The sequence below is a fragment of the Miniopterus natalensis genome, chromosome X, assembly GCF_054644295.1.
Source record: "Miniopterus natalensis isolate mMinNat1 chromosome X, mMinNat1.hap1, whole genome shotgun sequence".
Taxonomy (NCBI): Eukaryota; Metazoa; Chordata; class Mammalia; order Chiroptera; family Miniopteridae; genus Miniopterus; species Miniopterus natalensis.
Genome location: NC_142103.1, coordinates 47,378,968 through 47,396,047, shown reverse-complemented (window position 1 = coordinate 47,396,047; position 17,080 = coordinate 47,378,968). Strand labels below are relative to the sequence as shown.

At 36.0% G+C, this 17,080-nt stretch overlaps 1 protein-coding gene across 2 annotated transcripts in view; it reads left to right on the top strand.

The window, feature by feature from the left end:
- The first annotated feature begins 1,862 nt into the window (after window positions 1–1,862).
- Window positions 1,863–17,080, top strand: part of SH3BGRL (SH3 domain binding glutamate rich protein like) — a 98,830-nt gene continuing 83,612 nt past the window's right edge. Inside the window, exons 1-2 of one of the 2 annotated variants that reach the window (XM_016205126.2) lie at window positions 1,863–2,027; window positions 14,920–14,958. In XM_016205126.2, the coding sequence (XP_016060612.1) occupies window positions 1,983–2,027; window positions 14,920–14,958 (84 nt within the window). In that variant the 5' untranslated portion in view covers window positions 1,863–1,982. The remainder of the gene's footprint in view (window positions 2,028–14,919; window positions 14,959–17,080) is intronic. The other variant, XM_016205127.2, reaches the window with a different exon arrangement.

The following is a 17,080-nucleotide window of genomic DNA, read 5'->3' as shown; positions in this document are numbered from 1 at the left end:
TTCAAAATAAACTATAGGTCAAAATAGAATACATGTTGACCACTAAGGGGTGGATGTTTGGGCTATGCTAGTATATGGCAAATGATGTCCATTTTGCCATATCAAAACCTTATGACAGATTTTCCTGTCCTGTGGCCTGGGAGGCACAAGAGCATTCACTCTGATGTTGACAATGATAAGGGTGGCTACATTACCCTGTGGGTAATTTGTATAACAATTTTAAATTGGGTCTTAAAAAAGCAAGAGTTGGACAGATGGGGAAGGCAGAAAAGAGTATGAGGATGTGGAAAAGATGAATAAAGGGATAAGAAGAGCAAAGGCATGAAAATAAGTACTGTGATTGCAATGGGGAGTCAACAATGATTATGCAGGGAGGTTAATTTAGGGAAGCAATGAATACTGTATGAATGGTGTAGGGCCAAATTATGATGGAAGCTACTTAAAAACATAATGTAGGTTTGGTTTGATAGTCAATGAAGAACTATGTTAAGTATTTGAAACTACATTGTCTTTAGTGCCATATAAAAGTGATGTTTTAGTAAAAAAATAGTTGACAATTAATTACTGAGTACTTTCCCTGTTCTGGGCAGTGTGTTACAATTATGTTTGAGGGTTGGCTTTGGAGTTGGTTGTACTTGAGTTCTAGTCCTTACTCTGGAATTTACTAGCTATATGACATTGGGAAAATTACTTATTTTCCTGAGTCTCAGTTCCTTCTATAAACATGATGTAATAATATCCACTTCTCAAGGTTGTTCTATGGATCACATTAACTGGAGAAGGGAGAACCTGTGAACAGGGAAAAGTTATGAAGCTACTACAATCGCTGAACCTAGGAAACGGTGATAAAACCACTGGAATATAGAGGGAAACAAACTGCAAAGGAAAAGTAAAGAAGTAGGACAGGTGACTGACTCCTTCTAACCACTTAATTTGCAAGTTCCTTAATTCTGTTCATTTGACATAATTTGGAAATTTGAAATTACAGTCTGAAGTATATGGTCTCTCTCTGGACATTATGGTTGCTCATTTCTCTAGAGCTACAAATAGCCATTTGCTCTCTCTCTGTTCACCGTTTCAACATCTCCTACAACATAGGATCCAAACTCCCTTTCCTCAGTCAGTTATTAAGCAAACAATACAAAACAAAACAAAACAAAACAAAATTAATTTACTTTCTAACACTATTTATTTATTTATTTAGGTTTTCAATTTCTTCCTCCATTCTTGAGTTTGCCAGTCAATCAGTCTTCCTATGTATTCTCACAGATGCAGGATTCCCTATCTTAACAAAAAGCAAAGCTAAAAAAGAAAACCAATCCTGCTGTTTCTGGGCTTAGGGAAACCTGAAACTTTTTAAAACCTTCTGTGGCATCGCTCAGTCCTTCAGTGCCCAATTCCTGCCACAAGCTAACATCAGAACAATCAGTACAAAATAAATAAGAGTCTTAAAATGCACAAGGCTCTGAGAGCATGGGCTTTCTTACTAGTGTCTGAATTCAACACACAGCTTCCTCTTTCAAGGAGTATCTGTCTTCTTATTTGCATACATTTTTTTAGCAGAAAGATAAACGCAGAACTTTTAGTCTCCGTGGGAAAAGGTTCTCCATTCTAATCTAATTTAAATAAACGCTCTTTTTCTGTTTCTTCTACTCCTCTTCTCGGGGAGACAATAGTCAAAAAGAAATGTTTCAACAGTTCTCGCGGTGCTATTCGAGATTCCGTATTTAAAAAAAAAAAAAAAAAAAAAAGAAATGATGCAAACAAGCCTCTGCCTTCCGGGATTTGGGGCAGGGACTGCAGAGCTCCCAGCCCAGTAAAAGCAGCCAAGGGAGGAGGCGGGGCTCTGGCGAGTTTCCTTTCCACATTCCCCCACCCTTCTCTTCCAACCTCTGTTCGGCCCCTAGCTCAATTCCAGTGTTTGCTGCAGCTGCTCTCCAGCCATTTGCAGGACCCAAACAACCGCAGCCGCTGTTCCCAGGATGGTGATCCGTGTGTATATTGCATCTTCCTCCGGCTCTACAGCGGTAAGGAATGTGGGGAGCCCACCTTTTATGTTTCCCCACACACCAGTCTTCTGCCGCCCAGAACCGTTAAATTGCAGAAGTTTGTCTGGCAGCTTCTGTTTCGAAAGACACTCTTACCCCCCAACCCCACCCCCTTCTTTCCTTTCGTCCCTTTGTTACATCGATTTCATTTTTCCATGAAATTTAGCTTTGTTTGTCTTGTGACGTTAGGGCCACGTTTCTTCTTTGAAGGCAAAAGAAAGCTACCGGGTTTTAGATGAGAGTTGGTGGCCGAGGGTTTTTAAGGTTAGTCGAAGAAGTCAGGTAAAAATCACACACTGTGTGTTTCAAAAGTGGGACATTTGACATAAGTACTCTAGTTCCTGAAGCGTGGGACAGACTTGCACATCTGTAAAGGATGTAAAACATGCTCTAACTTCTAATGACTGAGTGGAGGCCTACTGAGGCATTGGGATTATTTTCAGAGAGTAATAACCCTGTAATCAAAGAGTTATTTTGCTAGTATGTATGTGAGGGTGTCTAACTTCAGTCTAAAAATTGTTAGAACTAGACAGAATGGGAGGGGAAGTTGGGAACAATGATACAAAGTTATGAGTTTTTAAAAAATTAAGGATGAGGGATCTGTTTTTTCCCCTCCATATTGTCCCTTATTTTGACTTTTGTTTTCTTTCAAAAGATTTTTACTTCTAACAGTTCCTAGGTTCCTAACTGCTTCAAATACATTGAAAAATTGAAAGGGAACTAAGGAATAGCTTCTTGTGTAGTGGCAGATTGAAGTTGCTGCTTCTACAAATGATAGGACCCCCCCCCCATTCATATGCTCTTAATTTATAATAAAATTTTTTCAGCAGCTATGGATAGCAAAAGGATAAAATGGGGTGAAAGCTGAGTGTATATTCATAATAAGTGAAAGTGTCTCTGTTTTTCACAACTCGAGAAAAGCCACCAGTGGCAAGAACAGATGTGTGGGTTCAACTACATCTTCTGAGCTTTAGAGCAGCAGCTTTTCCATGTTTTTGTTTTATTTATTTACCCCCTAAGGGATTTTGGAGTAGAACTGAAGGTTGTGTGAAATCACAAGAACCTTGATTGAACATTTAACTTTGTCTTTCTGGCCACCTTGTGTGGGTTGTTTAGACAGTTTTGAAATAGAATACTTAACCTTACATTTTCTGAGCAAAGTTAGAGTGAAAAAAAGAAAACTTTTTATATTGCTTTTGAACCTCACTTTATGAGCTTCTTGCCTTATTATTTTCCATATATATTAATTCTGATATTTCACAGTAATATTTGAGTTGCTCAGAGTCTCAAGTCCAATACAATGATTGTAAAATTTTAAAGACCAGTTTAATACCCTTAGTTAAACCCTTAGTTAAATTGAACAGATCAGGAAGTTAGTTTCACTTTGGGTGATAGGCAGTTTCAATATTGGAATTTATTCTTTGCTTTCTCATTCTTCTATCCCTCCCCGGAAGTAGATTCAAGAAGAAACTCTTTTCAGAATTTCTATTCATGTAAGAACAATTGTACCTCCCTCTGTGTTGACAAGTTTCTAAGAGCCTGAAAAATGACTGCTGTCTCCTATTAGGCCCATTTTTAGACTCCATTGTTGAAGACTATGCAAATAAGAAATATTTATGCTACTTGTGTTTTGTTTCAATTTTATTTTCTTATGGGTAATTAGAGACTTTTCTGTTGTTGCAGTAATACTTCTGATGAACCTGTCATCAAAGTTCTACTGCATATTGCTGAAATAAATCCTTGTTTTATTATAATCTTACAGCACTTTCAAATAATACTAAAACAGTATAAAGTGAGTATACTTCAGAAAGAGATCCTTTATACCATAAATGGGGACACTTCAGTTTACAATACTAAGGGTTTTCCTTCAAGATTGATGCAGTCTTGTTTTAAAATATGATTTAGGAATTTTGCAGTAAACATCATAATGGGAACACAACAATTGAACAAAATGAGATATTCTTATTAAGTGACTAAGTCTAGTTCTCTGAAGAACATTTAAAAGACAGCTTTTGGTTTTGTATTGGTAATCTCTGACTGCTTTCTGACTCCTCCTAATAGTTGTCATAAAAATAACCAATATTAGATATTTTATCAGGCAGAGTAGGATAAATGAGAATTACATGATAATATTAACTTATTCTTTCCTTTTCTTAAGATACCCTTTCCTTCATAGCCTGATTTTTAAAAGAAGTCTTCAGATTTGTACTCAACTCTACCTCAATATGGAGGAGTAACACTTGCTTCTCAAAAATTTAGAAATGAAAGCAAGTATGTTGGTTTTTGCAATGGATTTCTTGATAGTAACCATAATAATGATAGTAGAAACACTTAAGTGTGTCATATACTATCTCATTTTTTTCTCGACAATTTGTAGTCCTATGAATTAGACTTTATGATTATCTCTATTTTTAAGATCAGGAAATACAGGTTCAGAGAGGTTAAACAGCTTTCTCAAGGTCACACAACTAGTAAGCCACAGAGCCTGAGTCAAATACAAGCAGTTTGAATCCAAATAATGTGTTTAATCACCAAGATATATATCCTCCCAGTGATGCATGACAGCTAGGAGGAATGAGGAGATAAGTGTCAACATGAGGTGAGAGGTATGGAAAGGAGTAAGTCCTGTAAGTGGAACAATTGCGTGGGTATATACATATAGGGGAATAGAAAAAAAAAGGAGCTAGTGTGAAGGAAGGATAGTATGTCTAAAGGTGAATGTCAGTAAGTGGAGTAAATGACTATTCATTCAAGATCAGGGAGATTGTGAAGACATGCACATTTGGAACTGATCTTTTATAGGTCAAGGCATGAAAATTCAGGTCTTAATATTATTCTTTTTTATGGAAACCATTTAGCAGTAATGCACCTCCCAAATTGTCTGTCTATGGGAAGTGATTTCTGCATGTTCAGAACTGTTCATGCATATCTTGATCCACTATAACAGTATTATACAGCATATTTTTCTTGGATTGTAATACCCTGTAAATTTACATTTAAGGGAAAAGGAATGGTAAGCACAGAGCTTATATAGCTTAATAAATTTCAATAGCTTTTAGCAAACATCAACATTGGCCTTTGGTCAGAATTACTAGAGTGACATAGGTTGGTTTTAACTGGTTTAGGAGTTTTCTTTCTATACTTCTTTCCCTTAGATCCATAATGATCTCCATTTTGTGGCATCTATGCATTCTAGGTATGATTGGTGTAGAAATTTTAAGGTTGTGGTAGATATATAATTTCTGAGGGTTTTATTTATGGAATAACTTTTGTAAAATGATCTCTTTTATGATTGCTAAAGCATAAACTACTTAGATTGTCCATATAACAAATGAAATATACATTTTTTCCCTCTATGACAGTATTCTGTGCACGCTATAAAAACAAGTGAGTAAAATGAACACTCATGAAAGCCAATGCATGAATCACTAGTTACAGTGTTTTCTTCATTCAGATAATATAGATATGGAACAATAAGCCACCGTTCTTCATCTTTATAATTCTCAGTTAATTGCATCTTAGTTCACAAAGTATTTTTGCTGCTCTGTCTCTGTATTTATAAGCCAAACATTGATTTGATGTTTGCAGTAGTCTTTGCAAAGCTTCCAAGGTTTGATTGAATTCTGTTTAAAGCTATTCATAAACTTAGGAAAGCAAAATCAGAAACTGTTCATCAGATGACTGGACATGCATTTTGGATGTCCTTAATAGTGGAAACTGGGCAGCTTTTACATGGCAAATGCAGGAACTCAAGATCAGTGCCTTCAACTTAGTGCCCTCTATTTGTTAACTGGCTTCCTAAATTTCACAGCAATGATGAAGCCTTTGGAATAATTTGACTTAACTTAAAGAGGCTTGGGAAACACAGTTATCAATGATGATGATTCTTGAGCATTTAAAAAGGTACTTAAAAGTCAACTAGTTGTAAGGAAGAATGTATTATGGAATTTATTGAAACTTTAAGGTCAATCCTTTCCTGGGTTGGCCGTGAAAAAAATAAAGTGAAGCCCCACACACAATCAGGTCAGATGTTTTAATTCTCTGTAGTTAATCTCTAAATTCTTTTTTAAAATATATACCTTGCAATCAAACATATATCTTTTACAGGAATATTTTCTGATTTAATTGAATTATCAAGGGTGAATGATATTTCATTTCTTACTGATAAAATTAAGCAGATTGAGAATCTGTTGGTGACTATCTGACCATCTGTTTTCTTTCAGTTCTATTTTGCAGGCCATCAGGAGGCCTTTTAAACCTGGTACTTAATTACTCCTCCAATACAGACCAAGATTAAACAAACTGTATATTAAGAGAGAAGGGGCAACTCATTTATGATGATGGTTTTTAAGAATATGAGAAGAAAAGCAGACTTTTTACATTTGGTCAGAAAATAATTCCTGAACAAAGGAATTATTTCCTAAACAAAGGACTTATTTTTTAGCCCAGTCCCTCACATTTTGGCTTTATTAGTTGGTTTGAAGTGTTGTAGACTGCTGGACATCAGGCAAAAATTAAAAATAAGTTTAAAATATCATGACAATTTCAAAGGTTGTATATTTAAAACTATTCAGTGTCAGTGCCACTAGATTTTTTTGTTTTATTACCCTTTCATTAACATGATTAATCAAGATTTGACTCTAGTAATAATAAAGATTAATATTTATTTATGCATCATATATGTCAGGCAATGTGCCCTGTGCTTTACATACATTATCTTAATTAATTTTATCCTTAAACTAAAACTATGAGGTAAGTGCTATTATTAAATCCATGTCATGTAATCGAAGAGGTATCTCTAAGACCCAGAAACATTAGGTACATTGCTTAATTTCAAAGAGTTACAAATGGCAGAACTGGAATTAGAAACCAGGTTGTTACGATTCTAGAACCCACTCTTAAATACTGTGTTGTTTACACATCACCTTAGTGTATAGTTATTGAACAGAGATTATGTCAATAGTACATTAAAATCTTGTAAAATCTATAATTGTCATTTAAGATGGCATGATTTCTGAAAAGAAAGAAAAAGACTGGATGATACCTACCTAACAACCAAGCAAATGTGTCTGTATCCATAATCTTCATGAGAGTTAGGTGAGAGTGGGGGACATAGGGAGATTAGTAACACCATTCTCATGTATAGTTTAGTTCTTTTGTTTGTTTGTTTGTTTATTTATAATCCTCACCCGAAGATATGTTTTTATTGGTTTGAGAGAGAGAGAGAGGAAGCAGGAGAAAGGGATGGGCGGGAAACATTGACGTAAGAGAGAAAGATCTGTCAGTTGCCTTTTGTATGCACCCTGAATGGAGATCGGACCCACAACCTAGGTATGTGCCCTGACCGGGAATTGAACACATAACCTTTTGGTGTATGGGACGACGCTCCAACCAACTGAGCCAAACCAAATGGCCAGGGCTACAATTTATTTGTTATTATTATTATTTTTTTTATAAAATGGCCTAACCAAGGACACATTTAAAAGTAACATTTGTGCCATATATTGAACTTTTGTGTCTTCAGTTCTCTCCCTGAAAAGTATATTTGTGTGGCTATATACCAACATAATTAAAAGGTGGCTTTAAAAAAATATTTTTATTGAATTTATTGGGGTGACACTGGTTAACAAAATTATGCAGGTTTCAGGTGCACAATTATACAACATATCGTCTGTACATTGTATTGTGTTTACACCACCCTAAGTCCCCATCCATCACCATTTATACTCCCTATAATCTCCTCCCCCTCCCCCCACACTGCCTCCAACGCAGTCATCACACTGTTATCCTTGTCCATTAGTTTTTTCTCTTTTTTTTTCTTTTTTGCTCAACACATTCAGCCCTCACCCCCAGCTGCTCTCCATCTATGAGTCTTTCTATGTTGCTTGTCAGTTCATTTTGTTCAGTAGATTCCACATATGGGTGAAATTATATGATACTTGCCTTTCTCTAACTGGCTTATTTCACTTAGCATAATGCTCTCCAGGGCCATCCATGCTCTTGCAAAAGGTAAGATTTCCTTCTTTTTTATGGCCAAGGAGTATTCTATTGTGTAAATGTACCTCAGCTTTTTTATCCACTCACCTACTTATGGACACTTGGGCTGCTTCCAAATCTTGGCTATTGTAAATAATGCTGCAATGAACATATGGGGCATATGCTCTTTCAAATTAGTGTTTCAGGTTTCTTTGGATAAATTCACAGAAGTGGAATCACTGAGTCATAAGGCAGTTCCATTTTTTTTTGGTGTGTGTTAATCCTCATCCAAGGATATTTTTTCTGTTGATTTTCAGAGAGAGTAGAAGGGAAGGAGGGAGGGGGAGAGAGGGAGACAGAAACATTGATGTGAGAGAGACACATCAATTGGTTGCCTCAAGTACACAATCTCACCTGCGCCAAGGATGAAACTTGCAAACCAAGTGTGTATTCTTGACTGGGAATTGAACCTGAAACCTTTCAGTGGGTGGGCTGACACTCCAGCCACTGAGCTACACTGGCCAGGACAAAGCAGTTCCATTTCTGTTTTTCTGGAAGTTTCTTTTTTTATGTTTTAATTTATCTTTCTTGTTGAAAGTATTACAGATGTACCTTTTTTCCCCTCACTGATCATCTCCACACTGCACACCCTCCTCCAGGCCTTTACCACACTATTGTCTGTGTCCATGGGTTATGCAAATATGCATACAAGTTCTTAGGTTAATCTCTACCCCTACCCCTGCCTTGCCTCTCACATTCATTTGTCCGTTCCATGCTTCTGTGTCTCCAGATCTATTTTGTTTATCTGTTTATTTTGTTCATTAGATTCCATATATAAGTAAGATCATGTGATACTTTTCTTTCTCTGACTGAGGTCCATGCTATCTCAAAGGGTAAGGGATCTTTCTTTTTTACAGCTGCATAGTATTCCATGGTGTAAGTGTCCGAGAAGATGCTTGATGATTTCAATCTTATTGAACTTATAGAGACTTCTTTTGTGTCCTAACATGTGGTCTATCTTTGAGAATGTCCCATGTGCACTTGAGAAAATGTATATTCTGCAGCATTCAGATGAAATGTTCTATAAATGTCAATTAAATCCATCTGATCTAGTGTGCCATTTAGAGTCACTGTTTCCTTTTTATTTATTTATTTTTTGTTTGGAATATATCTCCAGTGAAGTCAGTGGGGTGTTAAAGTCCATGACTATGACTGTACTGCTGTTGATCTTTCCCTTAAAGTCCTCCAGTTTTGTTTTTCATCCCATACGAGTCTTTTGTTCTGAGGTGGGTCTCTTGTAGACAGCATATATTTGGGTGATGTTTTCGTATACATTCAGCTACCCTATGTTTTGATTAAAGCATTTAGTACGTTTACATTTAAGGTTACTACTAATAGGTACTTATCTATTGCCGTTTTAATCCTTTATGTCTATATTTCTCTCTTTCTCTATTTCTACTTTTTATTATAGCAATCCCTTTAACATTTCTTGCAATGCTGGTTTGGTGGTGATAAACTCCTTTAGCCTTTTTGTCTCTGGGAAGCCCTTTATTTCACCATTTATTTTGAATAATAACCTTGCTAGATAGAGTATTCTTGGTTTCAGATCCTTGCTTTTCATTACCTTGAATAATTCATGCCATTTCCTTCTGGCCTATAGAGTTTCTGATGAGAAATCAGCTGACAGCCTTATGGGAGTTCCTTTGTAAGTAACAGATTGCTTTTCTCTTGCTGCCTTTAATAGTCTCTCTTTCTCTTGAATTTTTTGCGTTTTAATTATGATATGTCTGGGTATGGGCCTCTTTGGATTCTTCTTGCTTGGGACTCTCTGTGCCTCCTGAACTTGTGTGACTTTTTCCTTCACCAGGTTAAGGAAGTGCTCTACCATTATTTCTTCAAACAAGTTCTCTAACCCTTGGTCACTTTCTTCACCTTCTAGCTCTCTTATGAAGCAAATATTGTAACATATCATGTTGTCCCACAGCTCCCTTAAACTGTCTTGTTTTAATTGTCTTTTCTTTTTGATTGTCTGATTGATTTTTTTCCTACCCTGTATTCTAATTTGCTTATCCCATCCTTAGTTTCACCTAATCTGTTCTTTATTCCTTCCAGTGTATTTTTTATTTCTACTGTGCCATTCTTAATTTTTTTTATTTCTACTATGTCATTCTTCATAGTTTCCATATCTTTTCTTATGCTGTTGAGTATCCTTATGATCAGCATTCTGAACTCTATATCTGATAGATTGCTTATCTCCATTTCATTTTTCTCTTTTTCTGGGGAATCCTCTTGTTCTTTCATTTGGGGCTTGTTTTTTGTCTCCCCATTTTGGCTGCCTGTTTGGGTTTGTTTCTTTGTCTTATGTAGATCTGCTAGGACTCCCAGTCTTTTGGATGGTGTCTGGTGCAGGCAAATGTCAGACACTGTTTGTGACTGGCCTTCAGTATCCTGTTTGGAACTACCAACAATCCACAACTTGTGGCTCCCTCTGCTGGGTCTGCATGCATTTGGAAAGGAGCAAGATGTGCACCGAGGCCTGTTTTTCTGAGCCCTGAGTCTGGGAGCAGATCAGGCAAAGACTCAAAGCACCCAGAGGCTGGTTGCTACTTTGAGTCACTTAAATGAGCCTCATCTTATAGAGCACAGCAAGGTTTAAACTCTACAAGCTGGGGCGAAAAGTTTTCCGACAGTGTGGGGCAATTGCTTTCCCCCCAGACAAAAGCTACTTGGGTGGTAAATGTCTGGCTGAGAAAGATATTCTCTGCTACTATGGGGGAATGACTCAGCACAAGAATTCAGATGGCTGTCCTCTGAGCTCTATCCTCAGAACCAATTTTTCTGGATTTTCCTCGCACAGGTTTAGTCCACTCTGCCCTCCGTCCGCCAGATCCCAAGGCGAATGTCTACACACAAAACTTTGTGCTTTTCCGGCCGGGCGTGGCTCAGTGGTTGAGCGTGGACCCAGGATCCAGGAGATCAGGGTTCAATTCCTGGTCAGGGCACATGCTCGGGTTGTGGGCTTGATCCCCAGTTGGGGCATGCAGGAGGCAGCCAATCAATGACTCTGTCATCACTGATGTTTCTGTCTCTCTATCCTTCTCCTTTCCTCTCTATGAAATCAATAAAGATATAATTTAAAACAAAACAAAACAAACAAAATCTTTGAGCTTTGATCCCTTCAAAGGGTGCCTGAACTTCCAGTAGTCCCTCCCTGACAGACAGAAACTCTGCTGCTTTTCACAGCCATATGTTGTGTGGGTAACTTTCTCAGTTTTTGTGCTCTGGACTGGGGAGCCCAGCTGGAGCTTAGGCCCCAGAGTTCTCAGTGGGACTCCTCACAGCTGAGATATCCTTCCAGAACTTCAGCAGTTGCTTATGGGACTCCAGCGAGCACTCTTTCACCTCCACACTTCCTACCTAACTCTATGTAGTCTCTGCTTTAGGTCCTTGGTTATAAGGGTTCTCTCCAGCTAGTCTTCAGTTGCTTATTCAGGAAGTTTTTTCTATATTTTAATTGTAGTTCCAATTTGTTCCTAGGAGAGTGTTAGCGTAGCTTCCACTTAATCTGTTGTCATCTTGGAATCTCCAGCATTTTAGTTTTTTGAGGAAACCCCATACTGCTTTCCACACTGACTGCACCAATCTGCATTCCCACCAATCTTACTAGAAACCATAACATCCTACAAGAACACGTAGACAGTAAAGGTGGCTATTTATGATTCTGTAAATCTTCTAAATTTATCAGGAAGGCAGTGCTACTTTTGTCTTTTATATCTATTCTTTTGGCTTAGTTCTTTCTTGAACTAAGACCCTATCAAAAAGTTGGAGTGGAGGCAAACATTTTTGCTTAGGTTATTTACAACAGTGTCAAGATGAAGAGAACTTCACATTTTAAACACTGGAGAATATTCATCTCCTTTAATAGTTATAACAGAAAAGTATTTTGTTTCACCACTACCACTCAGCCAATTGCTTCACCAAAATGCAACATATTTTTCAATGTTAAAATTGTAACAGTAAATATATATTTAATAGTAACAGTATAATATCAGAAAACATTCTACCCAGTGTGACATTTCAAAGTTAATTTAGAAGGAAGATGAACATAGATAATTACTTAATATGTTAAAAATATGGTACATCATCTCACTTTAATTTCTCATGCAACTAATTTATGAACTTTAGTTTTTAATAATAAGAGCTGTCATTCATTGAACAATTAAAATGTGCCAAGCATAGTGGTCAGAACTTTACATGTATTATATCATTTAATTCTTGTGACAACTCAATGTAGTACACTTATTATGCCCATTTTGAAAAAGAGGAAACAGGCTCAAAGAGTTAACAAGGTCAGAGAGTTAGAAAAGCATGGATCTATCTGATTCTGGAGCTCATGATCCTAACCCCCTATGCTATTGACTACTGATTGATATTTATTAATTACTCACTTGAATATGGCTCTCAAACTAATTTAAAAGTCATTGCAAAATTGCTTTTCTGATGAACTTGGAAAGTTATAAAAAGTACTTAGTTAATTGTTCTATAACAGTAGCAAGAATAATTCTAGCGGCCTGTCACATCATGCATAAAACTTAGAATTCTTCAGAGCAAAAAATCAAAATCATAATAGCTCAGTCTATACTATTGAGCTATATACTCATAATAGGTCAGTATATACTCCCTCCTCCAATCCTAATCCAGTTTCCAAGGGGCTAACCCTGCATTAGTTAGAATGCAGAACATGTACCTTTATCCCAATATAATAAAATTACCTGTGTAAGGCAGTCTAACTAAAAGTAGATAGATAACTTGTTTTTGAAAGGGATTTTAACCTTTTAGCTAGAGCACGTAGCTTTAGATTGATGTGTGCATTATTTGCTGTTGCCTGTGTGATTTGAATAGGTCACTAAACCTTTGTTTGCTGCTCACCACCCTCAAAAGCAGAATATAAATTACTTAAAATGAAGAGTATCATGGAAGAAAGCTTTTACAAGTATTATTGGAAATTCATTATTGAAAATTATGGAATCTGATATCACATTTTCAGAAACTAAAAGATAATTGGTCTTATGTATCAACTAAATATTTTAAAGTCAGAAGAGACAGTGGTTGGGGTAAAACTTTTTCAGTGAATTTCTACTTAAAAATGAGAGGTGTTAAATTTAAATCTTCTGAGCAATGTTGAAAGGACAATCAGGGGTGGTGGTGGTGATATAGAGAGTTAGCCAGGTGACAACACAAACACCTGGTGAGTTTTAATGGTAATAAGTAGATATGACAAGATCTAGAATAAGGCCAGTTCTATACCAGACTTGGAATTTATCTGATTTTTAAAAAGAGGTTGTTAAAAAGCAAGTAAAAACTATTCTGAGGAAAAAGTGACTAAATATTTACTTATTCCCTAGTTGCATTAAGACTTATGATTACATTTTAAAGTTGAAAGCAAATACTTATTTTTGATTGATAAGTGTTTGTATCCTCTTAGAAATTGCATGGTTATGACCAGGCTCTGAATAGGAGGCTTAAGAAAGGAGTATATATATCTCACTTGGAATTGGGTCTGGCTACACCAAAAGGTTGACTTTGAGAACTAAAACTGCACATCGCAGGGGATCCTTACACTTCGCAAATGTCAAGGACTGCTTGAGAGAAGACCTACCATTCACAGGATAGTGTGTGTACCTTCAAGAGTCAGTGACTACATTTATATTTCATGATAAGTGATGTACCATGTGATGTTTTAAAACACAAAACATCTAACACAATCTTATCTAAATAATTTATGTTTAGAAAGCCAAGTTGATTTACTGTAAATCAATATCTAATTACTTTTTGAAAGTCACTCATTTACAGAAATGGATTTAATTTTTTCACTGCATAATGTGGTTAGACAGGGACATATCAGAATTGTACTTTTATGTTAATATATAAAACTAGGGAAACTGCATAAAATAATTAAAAACAAAAAGGTGATAATTGTACAAAAATTAGATACCATATTGTGCAACAGTTTATGTTAAGAGATCCCAGGGAAATAAAAAAGCAATATCTGAACCCTTGGGTTGTCGAAACATGGATTGCTCCAACAATTATAAGGAAAAGTAGTTATGTTATCTCCCAGTGAGTGAGATAATTATGACCTAATTCTATAGCTCCCCTTGCAAAAAGGACCTCCATTTTATGTCCTTATAAACTTTCTTGAAAATATTTGTGGTTGGAGTGGTGGGCATGAATATATGTGTCTATTTTGCTTTGGCGAAAATGTCTAGCAATTTTCATTTCATATGATTAGTGATGAGTGCTTATTCTATGTAAAAGAATATGATAAAAAAGATAAAAAACATGTATATAATAACATTAAAATTTCTCTTATTTTTTTTAATCCTCACTCTAGGATATTTTTTCCATTGATTTTTTAAGAGAGAGTGGAGGTGAGGAAAAATGGAGGGAGAGAGATAAAGAGAGAGAGAGAAAGAGAGAAGAAACATCGATGTGAGAGAATCGATTGGTGGCCTCCCTCCAGTGGTCCCAGTGGGCCAGGATCGAGCCTGAAACCCAGGTACCTGCCCTTGACTGGGAATCAAACCTGAACCCCTTTAGTTTGCGGGCCAACGCTCTAACAAGTGAGCCAAAGCAGCCAGGGCTAAAATTTATCTTCTAAACATTTTCTCAATCTATGGAGATTGTCTCTATCACAGTAATTGTTTTAAGTCATGTACATAAAGAAAACAGATTTTGAGGGGAAATCAGTATTTTTACAGTTAATGTCCTAGCTTTTCTCTTCTCATATTAATGGGTTGTCAAAATGGAAGATACTTTGTAGAGAACTACTTTGGAATATTACTATTTCAAAATTCATCAGAAATATTAACAACTTATCTACCTTCTCCACCAGACCATGAGCTTCTTACTGCCCAGAATATGCTTATACACGGTAAGCTTCTAAATAAATATTTGTGATGCATAAATGAATGACATGTTTAAATTCAAGTTGAGACCACCTTCACCCTCTTAATATATGGTGACAGGAGAAGATATGAAATTCACACCTGAAACCTATATGTTTATATTAATCATTGCCACCCCAATAAATTAAAAAATAATAAATTCAAGTTGAAACAGGTCATATAAATAGAGATGTGCAGTTGCAGTGGGAAATGTGTGACTAGAACTTGGGTAAGGTGGTGGCTGGAGAATAGATTTGGGAGTCATTCACAAAGAGGTGCTTGAAACCATAGGAAAGAATGAGCTCACTTGGAGGGAGGAATTAGAAAGTGAGATGAGAAGAGGGCTGAAAACAAGGACAGGACCCTAGTGAATGTTCACATTTAGGATGACGTGAAAAAAGGCAGGTGGGTAAGGAAACAAGAGGATTCATTGAGACATCAGAGTAGTGTTCTTAATGGAAATGGGTAAGGAAGAGTTTTCAAGGAGGATGAACATTGTTGCTGGTGCTATACAGAAGTCATAAAAACTGATTTGAAAATGTCATTGAATCCAAAATAAGGAAATTATTAGAGACCTTGGAAATAAGAGTTTCAGTGAAATAATGAGGACAACAGCTTGATAGGAAAGTGTTAAGAAATACAGTGCATATAGGTGAGGTGAGCATATAGACTAATATTTAAGTAGCTTGATGAAAGGAAAGGAGAAGTAGTTGAAAAGAAAACGAAATTATTCTAAAGCTATTACAAAAAGAACAGCTCTAAGTGAACTAGAATTTTGCCTTGAAAAATCCCATTTTTCAGTTTTCCTAGCCTATATTTATCAGAACATTGTTGTTTTTTATTTCACTGTGGAGTCATCTTTAAACTAATTCAATGACTAGTGGCTGAAATACTCAAACATTAATATTTTTAAAATTATGACAGAGAGAGAAGATGAATATATGTGATTAGAGAACAATGAAACCAAATGTCCCTCTTTATGATTTATATCTGAAAATAGCCAATGAATATTTTATCAAGACAAATCCAAATTATTTTAAACAACATTGTCTTTAAAGTATAAGAGCTTTTGCTAATTTCAGAAATAAAATCTTATAAAGTCTGTGTTGACCATATGGAAACATGTTTTTATTTTTTTGTGAAAAATTTAAGTCAACCTTGTAAAATAATAAGCAAGAAAGTTGAATTTTTATAGAAATTATGAAGTACAGCTGGACAATTTCCATTACCCTACTTGCCAAATTTCGGTAAAAAGTAGTTTGACTCTTTAGAAAATATTGTTCTAACTTTTTGCTATGAGATGGATTATTTTAGTCATAAGAAAATACAACCAATATTTTTTTAAATTTAATCTTTTACATCTAGTCTCCCTCTCCCAATCCTAATCCAGTTTCCAAGGGGCTAGAATGAGTATAGGATTGGCAAGTCAATATGCAGATAGCTCACTTAAGATTTCTTGACTTGGGATCTGGCGAATGCAATTCAAGAAAAAAGAAAAGGATAAATGGAAAGAAATTGGACATTTAGGATTCTGTATAAATTAAATTATTAAATTCTAAATCAGCGAGTGCAATATTTCTAATTGAACAAACATAATAGTATATGTACACACATGTACCATATAAACACTTGGCAGAGATGCATAAAAGCACAGCCTTACACGGGATGAACAATTTGAATAAATTATGTAGCCAGGCCATGCCAATTCTGGATCTATAGACTGTGCTGGGGATTCTCTTCCTTTTACCACAAATTCATTCATTTAGAAAATCTTTTTTGTCATCCATTGAGCTACACCCTGGATTAAGGTCCACCAGTGCAAAAAAAGGTCAGGATTAAAGCTTTTTCAGCTTTTTCTCTCATCCAGAATAAGGAAGTAAGTATGGGAATGTCAGTTTGAGGTACTAAGCTATAATGTCTGCAAAAAGGAGGCATCTATGATGGGCTGAAAAGAAGTACTTTAGGGACTACTTGCATACAAGTTGGTACACTGTCTCACAGGAATCAATCTCCTGCCCCACAACAAATTTCCCAAAGTAGTTTTTCTACCCCTTACAGTCATCCTGGCAATGATTTCCCCCTTGAATAACTATTATGGAAACATCAATA